Source organism: Lynx rufus, unplaced genomic scaffold, assembly GCF_022079265.1.
Source record: "Lynx rufus isolate CCGP_SWC_20201006 ecotype Redwood Valley unplaced genomic scaffold, mLynRuf1.p SCAF_16, whole genome shotgun sequence".
NCBI lineage: Eukaryota > Metazoa > Chordata > Mammalia > Carnivora > Felidae > Lynx > Lynx rufus.
Genome location: NW_025814830.1, coordinates 9,879,101 through 9,893,651, shown reverse-complemented (window position 1 = coordinate 9,893,651; position 14,551 = coordinate 9,879,101). Strand labels below are relative to the sequence as shown.

The 14,551-nt window shown below is 43.1% G+C and overlaps 1 protein-coding gene across 1 annotated transcript; it reads right to left on the bottom strand.

Moving 5' to 3' along the window:
- Nucleotides 1-2,943: 2,943 nt before the first annotated feature.
- On the bottom strand, nt 2,944-12,951 carry LOC124511797 (cytochrome P450 2G1). The gene is made up of 9 exons (XM_047079170.1): nt 12,772-12,951; nt 12,009-12,171; nt 10,291-10,440; nt 8,658-8,818; nt 8,231-8,407; nt 7,145-7,286; nt 5,493-5,680; nt 5,237-5,378; nt 2,944-3,125 (listed from the first exon to the last, which is right to left on the bottom strand). The coding sequence occupies exons 1-9, from the start codon at nt 12,949-12,951 to the stop codon at nt 2,944-2,946; spliced, it is 1,485 nt and encodes a 494-aa protein (XP_046935126.1).
- Between the last annotated feature and the right edge of the window lie 1,600 nt (nt 12,952-14,551).

Below are 14,551 nucleotides of genomic sequence, written 5' to 3'. Positions count from 1 at the left end.
TTTGCAGGTGTCACATCAACACCTGGATTTGAAGACCTTCCTGACCCATTCTGTTTCTTCTCTCTCTAATCATTCACAGGCATTACCCCTCTGTGAAATGCTTACCCATCCTCTGCTTCCCAGAACACCCAATGGACATATTGTGTACATAAGAATGACGTTTGTTGTTTCTGGCTCACCCCATCTCAAAATCCCTTCCAGTTTTTGGAAAATTCCCTATTCTGAAATTCTTGGTGAGGAGCAAGGTTTTGCCATCCATTACAGCAGATGGAAGAGCCATTTATTCTTCCTCACCAAACCCTGAGCGCTAAAGCTTTAACATGTGACTTACTGGATAGTCCTGCCTGGAACTCTGAATCGTGAGGAAGTAACACAAAATCACAAATACCATCAGGAAGTTGTCCACAGTGGTGCCAATGGGTCAAGAGTCCCATGGCAGTGGTCCAGTGCCCAGGGTTGCAGGTGTCACTGGGGGGACAATGGAGGCAGCAGCCCCTGGTTGTTAACTCTTTTTTTTTTCCTACTCACAGTCTGAGCCTGTGTCTCCAGAATTCAGAAAATAATATGCACTTATTGATAAACTTACAGCAGCCAGCAGCCCTATATACTTAAGTAGCCAAAATCTGTTCATGTTCCCTAAAATTACAAAGCCAACTATTATGGGGACTCATGTGCCTGGGACACATGAGGTTAAGAGAGAGATTCCAAAGAATGAGGTCTCATCCCTGACCCTCTATGTTTCCCACCCTGCATCCAATTAATCAGCAAACCCTGCCAGTTCTATCTTCATAGCAGATTCCAAATCCACCTACTTTTCCCCGCTTGCACAACTGGTATTTCTGCTATCCCTCCCTCAATCTATTCTTCATGCATCAGCTAGAGTTTGCTTTTATTTTTTTTTTAATTTTTTTAACGTTTATTTATTTTTGAGACACAGAGAGACAGAGCATGAACGGGGGAGGGGCAGAGAGAGGGAGACACAGAATCTGAAACAGGCTCCAGGCTCTGAGCTGTCAGCACAGAGCCCGACGCGGCGCTCGAACTCACGGACCGCGAGATCATGACCTGAGCCGAAGTCAGACGCTTAACCGACTGAGCCACCCAGGCGCCCCTAGAGTTTGCTTTTAAAATAAGTCGGTGTATGGGGGCGCCTGGGTGGCTCAGTTGGTTGAGCATTTGACTTCAGCTCAGGTCATGATCTTGCGGTTTGGGTTTGAGCCCTGCGTCGGGCTCTGTGCTGACAGCTTGGAGCCTGAAGCCCGCTTTGGATTCTGTGTCTCCCTCTCTCTCTGCCCCTCCCTTGCTCGCACTCTCTCTCTTTCTCTCAAAAATAAATAAACATTTTTAAAAATTACCAAAAAAAAAGTCAGTGTATGCCACCCTATGCTCACCAGGAACCATTATCTCACTCAGACTAAAAGCCCAGGTCCTTATTGAGGTCCATGAGGCTCCACACAATCTGGCCTTTTCATGCCCTGCCCTCTTCCCATTTACCCCTACTCCCTCCCTCCCTCCTCCACTCCAACTACAGTCTCTTTGAGGATTCTAGAACACACATGCACAGCCTCCCACCTTACCACTCTGCTGTTTTTAATCTCCTTGCCAGAAACACTTATTCCCAGATACCTGCATAACTTGCTCCTCCAACACCTTGTGAGACCTACCCTGGCCTGATTATAATCCCAAACTTGGAATCTGTGCTGTTCTAACATGCTGTATCACTCATTGGTTATGTTTATTCTTCATTGTCTACCTCTCCCACTAGAATGAAACTCCACCAGGACAGGAGTTTGGGTGTGTTTTGTTCACGGATAGATCCCAAGTACCTGAAGAAGGTACTGGCACATGTTGCGTATTCAATAAACATTGGTTGAGTAAAATGAAATATGAGGGAAAGCTTTCATCCAGCAGGCATGTTGATGGAGTTTGGAAATAGAATAATAGAAGTCAGGGTGGCTGAACTATTCATCAAAATGGAATGAGGAGAATTTGGAACTGGGACTTGTGAAAGAAGTTCCTTCTAGACCAGGAAGGCAGGTTTAGAGGGAGAGAAGATTGATGGAGGTGGGGGTCAAGGAACCAGCAAGACAGTTGAACATGGAGTATTAAGGGGGCGGACCATCAAGTGGGAAATCCCTGGTGGTTGACTGCTAGGAAGGATAATTAGTAACAGGGATGTCTTGAGGGCCCCTGGGTGGCTCAATCAGTTAAGCCTCCAACTCTTGATTTCAGCTCAGGTCACGATCTCACTGTTGGATCAACCCCGGGTCCGGCTCTGCAATGACAGTGTGGATCTTGCTTGGGATCCTCTCTCTCCCTCTCTCTTTGCTCCTCTCCCTCCTTCTACCCCGCCTGCCTCTCAAAAATAAAGAAATAAACATTAAAAGAATAACAGGGATGTCTAAAATGTCATTTTAAGTTGTTTTCGAAGTCCTACAGTAATAGCACACACAACACACAAGAAGCCTGCTACACACAACAGTCTTGTACTCTGGCTGCATTTATTTTATTTTATTTTATTTTATTTTATTTTATTTTATTTTATTTTATTTTATTTTATTTTATTTTATGTGGGAGGTGATAATCAGGGAGAAGATTGGTGAACTACATTTGGGTCACTATCAGTGCACACCTACACATGAAGACATAGAATCTACAGCAAGAATTTGGTGGAGATGGGAAATGCGGGTGGAGGGGAACGTGAGAACGCAAATACTCCAGGTTGTTGCTGAAATCTGGGACAGCGCATTGCTTTTCTACTGGATGCAGCCGATACACAGCTCAATATTTGCAGGTGACCCTCACTGACCTGCAGAGCCATGACAGTAGGAATAGTACCTTCTCTTAGAGCTGTTGGGAGAATTTAGAGATGAGGTGGTGCACCTGTACCGGTGGAAAGAGCTGTGTTCTCCCACGGTTCCTTTCGCGCCCAATAGGGGGCGCTCAGCGGGCTTTGAGGCAGAGCTCATAGGTCGGAGGGATGTTGCCAAAGCCTGAGACCCTGGGTGTGATATCTATGTCATCCGGCGGCACCAGCGGGTGTAAAGAGAAGTTCTGAAGGATGGAGGTGAAGTACAGAAAGAGTTCCATGCGGGCCATGGCCTCGCCCAGGCAGATGCGCTTTCCTGTGGGCACAGGGGAGGGCGAGAAGTCTGCTCATATCTGCACTGGGATGATAAGGGTGTGGGGAGCTTTCTGGCCCCATCACCCTTCTGACCCTGCTCAGCATCCCTGGGGTCATGATAATACCTACTTTGTGGGGTTATTATAAAGACTCTTACAGAGAGTGCTCAGCTTGGATTTGCCATTTATAAGGGGGCTCAACACGTGGCAGCTACTTCTCTGATGGTTTGATTCCACCAGATCCCAAGATGGAATGGTTCTAAAAAATCCTTGAATTTGAAGATTCTGTGCATTTCAATTTCTCAAAGCTTTATCAAATGCCTACTAGGTGCCAGATACTAGTGAGGAAAAAAATTTTTGAAAAGAAAGCTCACACTTAAAGAGTGCTTACTATTTGTTGGTCACTCTTCGAATAGTTTGGAGAAATGAATCTCCATTTTAAATATTTTTCTTTTTAATTTTTTAGAGAGAAAGAGAGCACGTGCAAGTGAGCGGGGGAGGGGGAGAGAGAGAGGGAGGCACAGAATCCCAAGCAGGCTCCAGGCTCTGAGCTGTCAGCACAGAGCCCAGTGTGGGGCTTGAACTCACGAACTATGAGATTATGAGAACTATGAGATTATTATTTTTTTTTTTTTAGGGAGAGAACACAACCATAAGCTGGGGAAAGGTAGAGGGGAGAGCGGGGTGGGGGTGGGGCTCTTAAGCAGGCTCTACCTTCAGCACAGAGCCAGTGGCTGGGCTATATCCCAAGACCCTGGGATCATGACCTGAGCCAAAATCCAGAGTCAGAAGCTCAACCAACTGAACCACCCAGGTGCCCTATGATTCTACCATTTGTAAATGATGGGGTGGGGTCCTCTTTCCTAACCACAGCACTGACTCCAGGTTCAATGTGGTTTATACTTAAAATACTATTCTAAGCTAGTATGTCATGGGTCACAAGCTACTGTTCATTAGGCAAAACCACCTGCTGCCTATTTTTGTACTGCCTGTAAACTATTAAAAAGAAAACCACAGGCCCAAAATGGAATCACTTATGTTAGGCCAAGTCATCAAACCAGGCTCAATATCTAACCTAATGGCAGTTTCAACCTCCCCTCCTGAAATGGAGTCTTAACCAGTTAGGAATTGTTTGATCAACTCCAATGAGGTGAGCTGTCACATGTACCCTCTCCGTCCCCCAAAGGAAAATGAGGTAATTCATCTAATAAGGCCCCCTGCTTTTCCCCTAGGGGAAGGTGACCTTGCCTGAAACAATCCTTTCTTTTCCTTTGCTAATAACTTCTTGGCCACCCTCCTTCCTATAAAGACCTTCCATTTCTACAAATCACTTAATAAATCCAATTATATATTCAAATTCACTTAACTGAATATTTGTTCTTTAAGAAAACTAAGAATGCAGGGGCACCTGGGTGGCTCAGTCGGTTAAGCGTCTGACTTTGGCTCAGGTCATGATCTTGCAGCTCGTGAGTTCGAGCCCTGCATCAGGCTCTGTGCTGACAGCTCAGAGTCTGGAGCCTGCTTTGGATTCTGTGTGTGCCTCTCTCTCTGCCCCACCCATGCTCATGCTCTGTCACTCTCTGTCTCTCAAAAATAAATAAACATTAAAAATTTTAAAAAATATACTTTAAGAAAATTAAGAATGATTTTCACATTTTAAATGGTTGAAAATAATCAAAAGAAAGGTAACATTCTGTGACATGTGAATTCAATGAAATTTAAATTTCTATGCCTATTCAAATTTCATAAATAAAGGTTTTTGGCATCACAGACTTTCTCATGCATTTTTGTACTGTCCGTGATCACTTCTGCAGGACAGTGGGGCAGTTGAGTAGTTCAGACTGTATAGTTCAGACAGATACAATATGGCTGGTAAAAACGAAAATATTTTCTATTCCATCCTTAACAAAAAGAGTTTGCTGACCTCTGTTTAGTGCTACTCCTTTTCTAATTATCAGAGTCAATGCTTCTAATATCCTATGATTCCAAGATTCTGGGATTCTGGGAAATAGCATTCAACTTCCATTCAGACTTGAATGTCAAATACAGACCAATGGTTGGGGGGGGCACATCTAGCATGTTCCTGGGGTGAACTCAGGCCATAGAAACCTACCAGAGGAAAAAGGTACAAAGGCTTCATTCTTCTTGAAGCGGCCCTGCTCATCCAGGAAGTGTTGGGGATAGAAGGCATCTGGGTTGCGGAAGTATTTGGGATCTTTGAGGACAGAGCCAAGTAGAGGGAACACATCGGTGCCCTGGGATGAAAATGGAAAGTTATGAGAAATCAGTGTTGAAGGATGGGAGCGGGGTACCAGGGGGAGAGACGGGTAGGGTAGAGGAAGAAAGGGTAACAATGAACCCAACCCCACCTTGGGCAGAAGGTAGCCTCGGAAATGAGTGTCCCGGATGACATTATGGGGGACACCCATGGGTACGATATCTGTCAGTCTCTGTATCTCATGAATCACAGCGTCTGTGTAGGGCATCTTGGCTCGGTCATCCACACTTGGGATTCGGTGTGGTCCAATCACCTGGTCAATCTCTTCATGGATCTTGGCTAGAAGGGGCCAGAAGACAAAGCAGACAAGGACACAGGGCGTGTTTCTAAAAGCCAAGGCTAGGCTATGGGTTTGTATCTTTAATACCTGTGGACCCTGAGGGAGCCAACCATGCGTGTTTGCATTGCCCCTTTATTCTTAACACCTGACACATTGGTGGGGTTAATAAATACTCGTCAGACCATTGGGAGGCACACAGCCTGGAGCCTTGAGTGCCCACTGGGATGTTTGGTATTTATCTTGAAAGCACGAATGAGCAGGTCAGTGTCCCCATCCCAGATAGGCTTTCATACACAGACTTTTGGCAGACTGGGAAAAAAGTACAATACATAACAAGGATAAGATGGAAGCAAGTGACAGCAATTATGTAACAGGAATTAAGAACACTATTGGTGCAGTTACCCCTCCCTGCACCTCCTGGATGAGTGACCTTGAGGCAAATGGCTTTACCTTCTGAGCCTGTTTCTTCATCTTCCAAATGGGTGTGATGGTCCAAGTTCACAGAGTTGTAAAATTTACGTAAAATCCAGTATGCAAGTAACTAGAACAGCACCTAGCACATAGCAGGTGTCCATTAAATATGTGATTATTTAGATTAGTAAAACATGACTAGGACAATGGAGGAGACACTAGAAAAGTTTGAGTGGAATCAAGTTAATCTCTCCCATCATCTATAATGAGGAAAAAAATTTTTTGGCTTGTTTTGAACTGCATTAGAAGGGAGAGAGGCCAAAATTAGGGGTTTTCCTTAAGCAAGGAATAAGTTCCTCATCGCTAGAGTTACCCAACCAGACCAGATTGCAATTTGTTGGAGATGGAGTCTGTCTGATTCTGGCACTATAATCAGCTAAATAATGTCCATCAAATATATCTACCTCCTAATCCCTGGAACCCATGCATGTTACCACATAGGACAAAAAAGACTTTGAAGACATCATTAAGTTAAGGATCTTGAGATGTGGTGATTATCCTGGATTATTCAGGTTGGCCCTAAATATAATCACAAGTGCCCGTATAAGAGGGAAGCAGAAGGGTCAGAGTCAGAGAAGAAGATAGGACAACTGAGGCAGAGAGATCTGAAGATGCTATGCTACTGACTTTGAAGATGGAGGAAGGGTCATGAGCCCAGGAATGCAAGAAATACAGCTCTCAGAGCTGAAAAAAGCAAGGAATCTGATTCTACCTTGGTTTGGCCCAGTGAAAACCTGTGTGAACTTCTGAACTCCAGCACTGTAAGATAATAGTTTTTGTTAATTTATTATGACAGCCATAGGAAACTAACATAGGCACCAAGTAGAAGATTCAATTAAATGGCCTTCCAAGCCAGAGATTGTGAGATTCCATATCCTGAGATTCTGAAGAGTGAAGAGTGTAAAGCTATGGGGTTATAAAGTATTGAGTGTACATCTTCTTCTCTGTTGGGAGTGGGAGTCACCAGGTAAGCAGTTCAAGTGGACCCTCACCTTCCACCTCAGGATGCTTCATCATTAGCAGCAATCCATAACGTAGTGTAGAGCTCACAGTCTCTGTGCCCGCAAAGAAGAGGTTGAGAGTGGTGAGGACCAAGTTCTTGAGATTGAACTCCGTGTGGGGATTATTTTTATCCTGAAAACGAGAGGGATAGGAAATCGAATTACCTTCTGTCTTTTTCTTTTCTCCCTTTGTGAAAACACAACTGATGGGTAAACTAAGTGGGTATCTGGGAGAGGAAATAGCCAAAGCAAAGTTCCTGGGGCAAGAGGGCGCCTGGTGTGTTAGAGAAATAACAAGGAGGAGGCCAGTGCGGTTGGAGTGGACAGTGAGGGGAACAGGAGGAGAAAAAAGTAGAGATTTGAAAGTTCTAGGACATTAAGCTATATAATTGTAAACTTCCAAGTGCTGAGGTTTGTATAATAAAAAATATATATGTTTCTAAAATTCCAAGACTCTGTGATACAGAAGTTAAATTTCTACATATTGAAGACTTTTTTATAAATTTTTTTCCAACGTTTATTTATTTTTGGGACAGAGAGAGACAGAGCATGAACGGGGGAGGGGCAGAGAGAGAGGGAGACACAGAATCGGAAACAGTCTCCAGGCTCTGAGCCATCAGCCCAGAGCCTGACGCGGGGCTCGAACTCAAGGACCGCGAGATCGTGACCTGGCTGAAGTCGGACGCCCAACCGACTGCGCCACCCAGGCGCCCCCATACTGAAGACTTTTAAGTTTAAACTCATGCTTAAAGACTTAAAAGTCTAAGCTTCTCAAATTCTAAGACTGTAAAGACTGGTTTTCTGTATTTGTAAGTCTCTGGTAGTTGTAATCATAAATGATTTAAAAGGGGTCAGGTTTTAAGTTTCATTGCTCCTAAAATGTTTAGATTCAAAGTTTATTTTAAAGGTGTAAGAGTTTATGTATGCTTTTACAGTTTCTATATCTCATCCATAAATAAAAGTCAACCATGTGAAACAATACTTTCTCTTTTGTCTATAACACGTTTATAGGTTAAAGTTGCAGTTTATAGGCTAATGATAATGAGAGGAAATGATTGGGGAAAAGGGAAGAAGTACCTGGTGCATCTTGATGAGGAAGCAGTCAATGAAGTCCCGAGGGTTTTGTGGGTCAAGAGATACTTCGTTGATCTTGACCCTCGAGGCAATGAAGTCCTTGAGCTCCTCTATCAAGTAGTAGATGCGATTGTGTCTTCCTGGCAAATATTGCATGACTCCAGAATACATGTCATATAGCTGTGGGGAATAGGCAAAGAGGGTTTGTCAACAATGGGCACCTGGGGTCAGCATAGGCTGAGTCTGGAGCCAGATAGTCAGGCTGAACATCCAGCACTGGGTCTGAGGATTGGGTGAGTCCATTTGCTTCTTGGAGACTCAGGGCATATTGATACTTGCCTCCCTGGGCTGTGGGGAGGATTAAGCGAGGTATAGGCAGATGCTTAGTTAACTGAGATTGGGGGTGGGCAGGGAGGTGGCTGGTGGGCACCTGGGCCCAGGGTGTGCTCATCTCAATGAAACTCTCATTGATCATCTGCAGCAGCTTCAGGAACTGCTTGTCTTCATAGTCAAAGCGGCTTCCAAAGACGACAGAACTGATGACATTTGAGACAGTGCGGCTCAGGAAGAAGGTGGGTTCGATGGGGGAACCTGGGTGATAGAAATTGTCTATGTTAGAGGCAATGATTAGGAGCATGGGATGGGGAATCATTCAGTCACAGATATGAGTCCTGACTCCACTGGTTCATAGCACGTGTTAGTTACTTCATTTGTTTTGTTTTGTTTTGTTTTGTTTGTATTTTGAGTCTAGATTTCCCAGTCTGCAAATTGGTTTAGTAACCACTAAACCTGAGGCTTCAATATAATTATCCATGTGAAATGCTTAGCACAGTCCCTGCATGTAGTAAGTACTCAGAAAATGCTGGTGGAGTTTAATCACCTTTTGGCATTCGTATTTAATTAATTGTGTTTGTGCTGTAGAGTCACAGATTTGGGAAAGAAGTTGTGGTATGGGACACATTAAGGAAAAAAAGGATGGCTGAATTCTGTGTATCTCTATCAATGACTCCATTTGAGCTATTAAGAAAAATTTTCCCTTGGCCTCAGCTGCACCATTTAAAATAGGATTCTGGGGGTGCCTGGGTGGCTCAGTCAAACATCGGACTTCAGCTCAGGTCATGATCTCACTGCTCGTGGGTTTGAGTTCCACATCGGGCTCTGTGCTGACAGCTCAAAGCCTGGAGCCTACTTCTGATTCTGTGTCTCCCTCTCTCTCTGCCCCTCCCCTGTTCATACTCTCTCTCTTTCTCTCAAAAATAAATAAACATTAAAAAATAATTTAAAAAAATTAAAAAATAAAACAGGATGCTGGATTGGGGGACAATTTCTCCAACACAACGCTTCATAGTCACAAATACACAATTTTGCAAATAATTTCTGGGGGTACATGAATGTTCAAAGCCTTTATGTAGACTGTTTAGCATCCATGAGACCCAGAAGAAAAATCTCTGATTTTGAGAAATTTATCTATCTCTTATCTATTCATCTCTGTAGTTCTTAGCTTCCATGTCTTTTCTTCTCCAAATCCCATTGGTTCCAGACCTTATTTTGGGGCAGCGATCAGACTCCTTAAAAAATACAATCAAATGGGCTTAAGAGTTTCAGATCTGCAAGATGAAAAAATTCTAAAGATCTGTTTCACAACAATGTAAATATACTCAACACTGAAAAGTACACTTAGGAATGGTTAGAATGGTAAAAATTTATGTTATGTTTTTATAACAATTGTATGTATGTGTTATATGTATACAGATATATGTAATTAAATTTGATCCTGTCACCAGAAAAAGGTGCTAATTTACACATTGTAAAAGTCTGCATATGATTTCAGGAGCTCATAAAATTCTTGAGATCCACTGATTAAAGCTTCTGCACAAGTGATCTTGAAGGGTCTTTCATGTTAACTTTTAACATGGAACCTGGCTGGAAATCTTAGTGAACCCTTAGTCTTTTTCATCCTTTCCCATTCTAGAGCTTTCTCCCACCAAGGCCCATCTTCTCACGACTGAGCTCTCTATAACCATTCAGTCATCTTGTAGCCCTGCCCCTTGTGACCTCCATACCCTTGGTCTTCCGTAATTCTTCTAGTAAGAAGCCAGCCTCCTCCTGGATCCGCTCCTCAATGCTCCGTTTTCCCATCCCGAAGTCCCGAAGAATGGTCAGGGAGAAGCGTCGGAGAATCCTCCATCGTTCTCCATTAGCCAGAGCTACACCTGCCGGAATCTCAATGTCAGCCTCCTGCCTCCCCTCCCCTTCCTGTGTCCAACTCTGTGATACACAAGGATTGGGATAAATTATGAAAGCTCTAGACTCTGCTCTCAAGGAAGCCCCTCCCAACTTCCTAGGCTTGATGGAGAGACTGTGGTTCCCTCCCTACAGGACCTCAAAAACAGTCTAGGATAGAGATGGAGGGAAAGGAAATTAGGCTGGCAATGATTGGGGGAGATTAAGGAGAGTTTCTTACAGGATAAAAACCCAGAACAGGATAAATAACTGGATGGATGCATAGGAATGTGGAGGGAGGTACAGATAGAATGCCATACACAATATCCTGGAATGGGGGACTACTTCTATTTTCTCATACCATTTGGATTCTCTAGACATAAGCATGCATATACACAGAAGCTTACACCTGTACATCAATATACCTACACAAAAGGAATTCCCTTCTAGTAAGAAACATTTAGAAATTACTAGATGTGCATGGATTGATGAATTAATGTTTGGAAACTTAATGAATTATTTCAGTGGATTAATGAATGGAAGGAAGAGCTTTTGACTGGAATGACTGATGAACGGAGAAAGACTCAATGGATGAATAAAGAGTTAATAATAGATAGTTTGAGATAAGAGTATAATTGGTTGGAAAGATATAAGGATGGAAAGATTAATAGATGAGTGAATGATGGAAAGATTAATGAATGAATGGATGAATGATGGATAGAGGGGTAAATGGAAAGTTAATTCATAGATGTCTAGATAAATTGGATAGAAAGATATTTGATAGATAAATTGGATAGATAGATAAATTGGATTTGATAGATAAATTGGATAGAAAGATAGATGCTTGGGTGGCTTAGTTGGTTGAGCATCTGACTCTTGATTTCAGCTCAGGTTATGATCCCAGGGTTTTGGGATCAAGCCCCCCGTTGGGCTCCACACTGAGTATGAAGGCTGCTTAAGACTCTCTCTCCCCCTCTGCCCCTCTCTCTTGCTCATGAACTCTCTTCTCTAAAAAAATAAAGAAAGAAAGAATAAGAAAGGCTAATTAATAAATGGATTTTTTGGTGGATGTATGGGTCAATGGAAAAGTGGATAAATGGAAGGAGATGTATGTGGATGGATGGATAGAAGGAAGTATGGAAAGAAGAGCATGACAGAGCTTGGAATTGAAAGGTGTGGGCAGTTAGAGATGGGTGTATAGATAACACTAAAAAGATATCTACTTAAATGGAGGCGGCAGAGACCTATGGGTTGAGTGTGTGTATATGTATAGAGAAATAAGAAGTTTGGCTATAAGGGCTTCAGTGGATACACATTAAAAACAAAAGTAATGGGGCTGATACTGAAGAATCAGAGGGCTTGGGTTCAAAACAAAATGGTTCTACCACTTACTATATGATATTACCTAACCTTTCTCACCCTCAGTTTCCTCATTTGCAAAATTAGTAAGACATTAATATTCTCTCAAAGGAGTCAATGTAATAATTCATGTAGAGCACTTATCAAAGAACTGGGGACATAGGGAGTGTATAATCATTTTGTTGTTGTTGTTACTTACCATAACCTTGGAAGTTTCGCTCTATTGAAGCCAGTTCTCCACGGCCACTGAACTCATCAGCTCGGTCTACCAGGGCCTCCTTCACTGCCTCATGTCCACACAAAACAACTACAGGCCGTGGACCCATGTACACAGTGAAGACTGGGCCATACTTCTCCCTGAGCTAGGAGTGAAGGAAGACATAAGAGGAAGGAGCTATCTGGAGCACCAAGTATAGACCAATCAAGGACTTTAGGGGTGGAAATTTCAAGGGAACATAAATGTGGGAATAACAGATAAAAGTGAGTCTTGGGCTTGGAAGGACTATTGAGAAAAAGGCACAGATGCCTTGGATCCTGTGATCCTGGGTAAGACACACCCCCCCCCCAACACCTCCATAAGCCTTAGTTTCCTCATCTGTAAAATGGTGGACCTGGGTGAGCTAAGCTCCAAGATCTATGCTTCTCTATCTGCAATGCTTAATTTCTAGAACCTTAAGATTTCATGATACTGAGTGTCAACGTTCTAAGATCATCAGAGAGCACGAGTTCTTGTGTTTAAGGGTGTAAGGTGATGTGATTCCAAAGTCCTGAGATTGTGAGAGTCTTAAGTTCCAGTGTGCCAGGAGTCTGTGTTTCCAAGAGTTTAAGATTCTGCAATTTCAGTATTCTAAGGTTTATGAAGTCTATGTTTCCAAGAGTCTGTGTTTTGGACATTAGAAGGTTATACATGTTTCTATGGAATTCATTGCTTTTGGCTCTGTGAGAGGAGTAGTCAGACTTACCTTCATGAAAGACTGAAAAGTGGCATCAGTACGGACTTGCAACAGGTTCCCCAGGAAAGGTATTGGTGTGGGACCAGGGGGCAGCTTCCCCCCCTTGTGTCTCCTTTTCCAGGCAATGAGGATAAGTAGGCAAGACAAGGAGAGTGCCAGAAAGATGGTGAAGGCCCCTCCCAGCTCCATGGTGCCAGGTTGAAGGGTTGTGTCCAGGGCACCAGATCCTTCTTAAATATGTTCTGGAAAATCAGCTGTGCAGAAATCTGAACACCCTGAGATTCAAGTTTTCCGGGTAGGGATGCCATTAGAGAGGATATTGCTTTATCTGGAGTGTGGTTATATAACCTATAATCACCCACCTGAATAAAGGTGGATTGAATTCACCCAGGGAAATCCAATGGGGCCATCCCTCTTTCTTTATATTTCCAGTCCCCCAGCTCAACCTAGTTCAACATGTCCTGGTAGGATATGGGAGGCAGTTGAACATCATTTTTAGGTTGTTGTGTTTAGGAATCAGATAATCTGGGTTCAAATTTCAGCTCCACCTTTTCTTCACTGGGTAGGGTGCCTAACCTTCTTGGCCTCAGTTTCCCTATCTGTCAAAAATAGGGTAACCACACTGTCTTAGAAAGTCTTGGTAGAGAACAAAGATGACTCCTTTCTCTTTGCCAGACCCTAATTCATCAATTAAAAAAAATACAGTAAGATGAAGATTTGGAATAGCAAAAGAAATAACTCAGTTGAAAGGGTTTTATTCAACAAGTTCTCTTGTTTCTACTCAAAGTGCTACCATTGCTAAATGGTAATAATCAAAGATTACTTGGGTTGATTTAGCAGGACTTTGCTGGTGTGTGTCTGTGTGTGCACATTTATTTTCAAAGTCTAAGATATAGAGGCCACCTCTGAGCCCCACCTCTAGAAACATGGCCTACTGATTGCTGTCTGTTTATCTAAATAAACGGTTTTCAGCACTTTTTGTACCAAATACCTGCCAATCTTCTTTACTGTTCTGAAACAAAATTCCTGGGTATTATATCCTACCTATACATGTTATTAAACAAAATCAAATGCCCTTCTCATGTGTCCAGATTCTCAGACTTGGAAAATAAATCCCTTAGCGAACCTGCAGGTTTTGGAATAAGACCTGGCTGGCTGGGCTGAGGCATGCTGTGTCCAAGAGAAGTGGTGGGGATTCTGTGAAAACTGAGTGACTCCCAGTGCACCACCTTTTGGATCTTCTATGGGCCACCAGGATGTCTTTTGTGGGGTAAGAGTTAGCTTTAGGCTGTCTCCTATGATCCCCACAGTTTTGGTGTCTCCCTTCCATTCTGACCTCCTTTCCGACACACACATACACTTATACCCATTCGGGAATAGTCCTTTAATTAATTGTCTGTGATGGTGGTGGTTGAGTCTGGTCTTTCTGTTCAGACAGGAAAAGAGAAAGTGTCCTTAGAACAGCCCCCTTCACTATCCCACTCTAGGCAAGAAGCCAGGAGGAGAGACACTTGAACTAAACGGTGCAAGCAAGTTAAAGAGGAAAATTAACTGCAGAGAAATGCATGGACAGGCAGATTGTGCCAAGATAGAGACCAAGACTGGAGAGAAACAAAGGAGAAAAGAAAGGTGCAGAGAAACAGAACCAGAGTGAGATCAAAATAGAGCGGAGAGAGACAGAGAATGAGTCAACTATAGGTATCAAGGAAGACACAGAGACCAAAGGAAATTCAAAGAAACAGAGAGAAGGAGAGACAATCAGGAAAAAAACAAGGAAGCTTCAGGAGAC

Coding starts and splice junctions, on each gene's coding strand:
- LOC124511797 (XM_047079170.1), bottom strand. CDS start 12,951: ATGGAGCTGGGAGGGGCCTTCACCATCTTTCTGGCACTCTCCTTGTCT. Junction 8,408..8,657: donor TGAGCACACCCTGGGCCCAG/GTGCCCACCAGC, acceptor TATTCCCCACAG/CTATATGACATGTATTCTGG. Junction 5,379..5,492: donor GAGGCTACCTTCTGCCCAAG/GTGGGGTTGGGT, acceptor TTTTCATCCCAG/GGCACCGATGTGTTCCCTCT.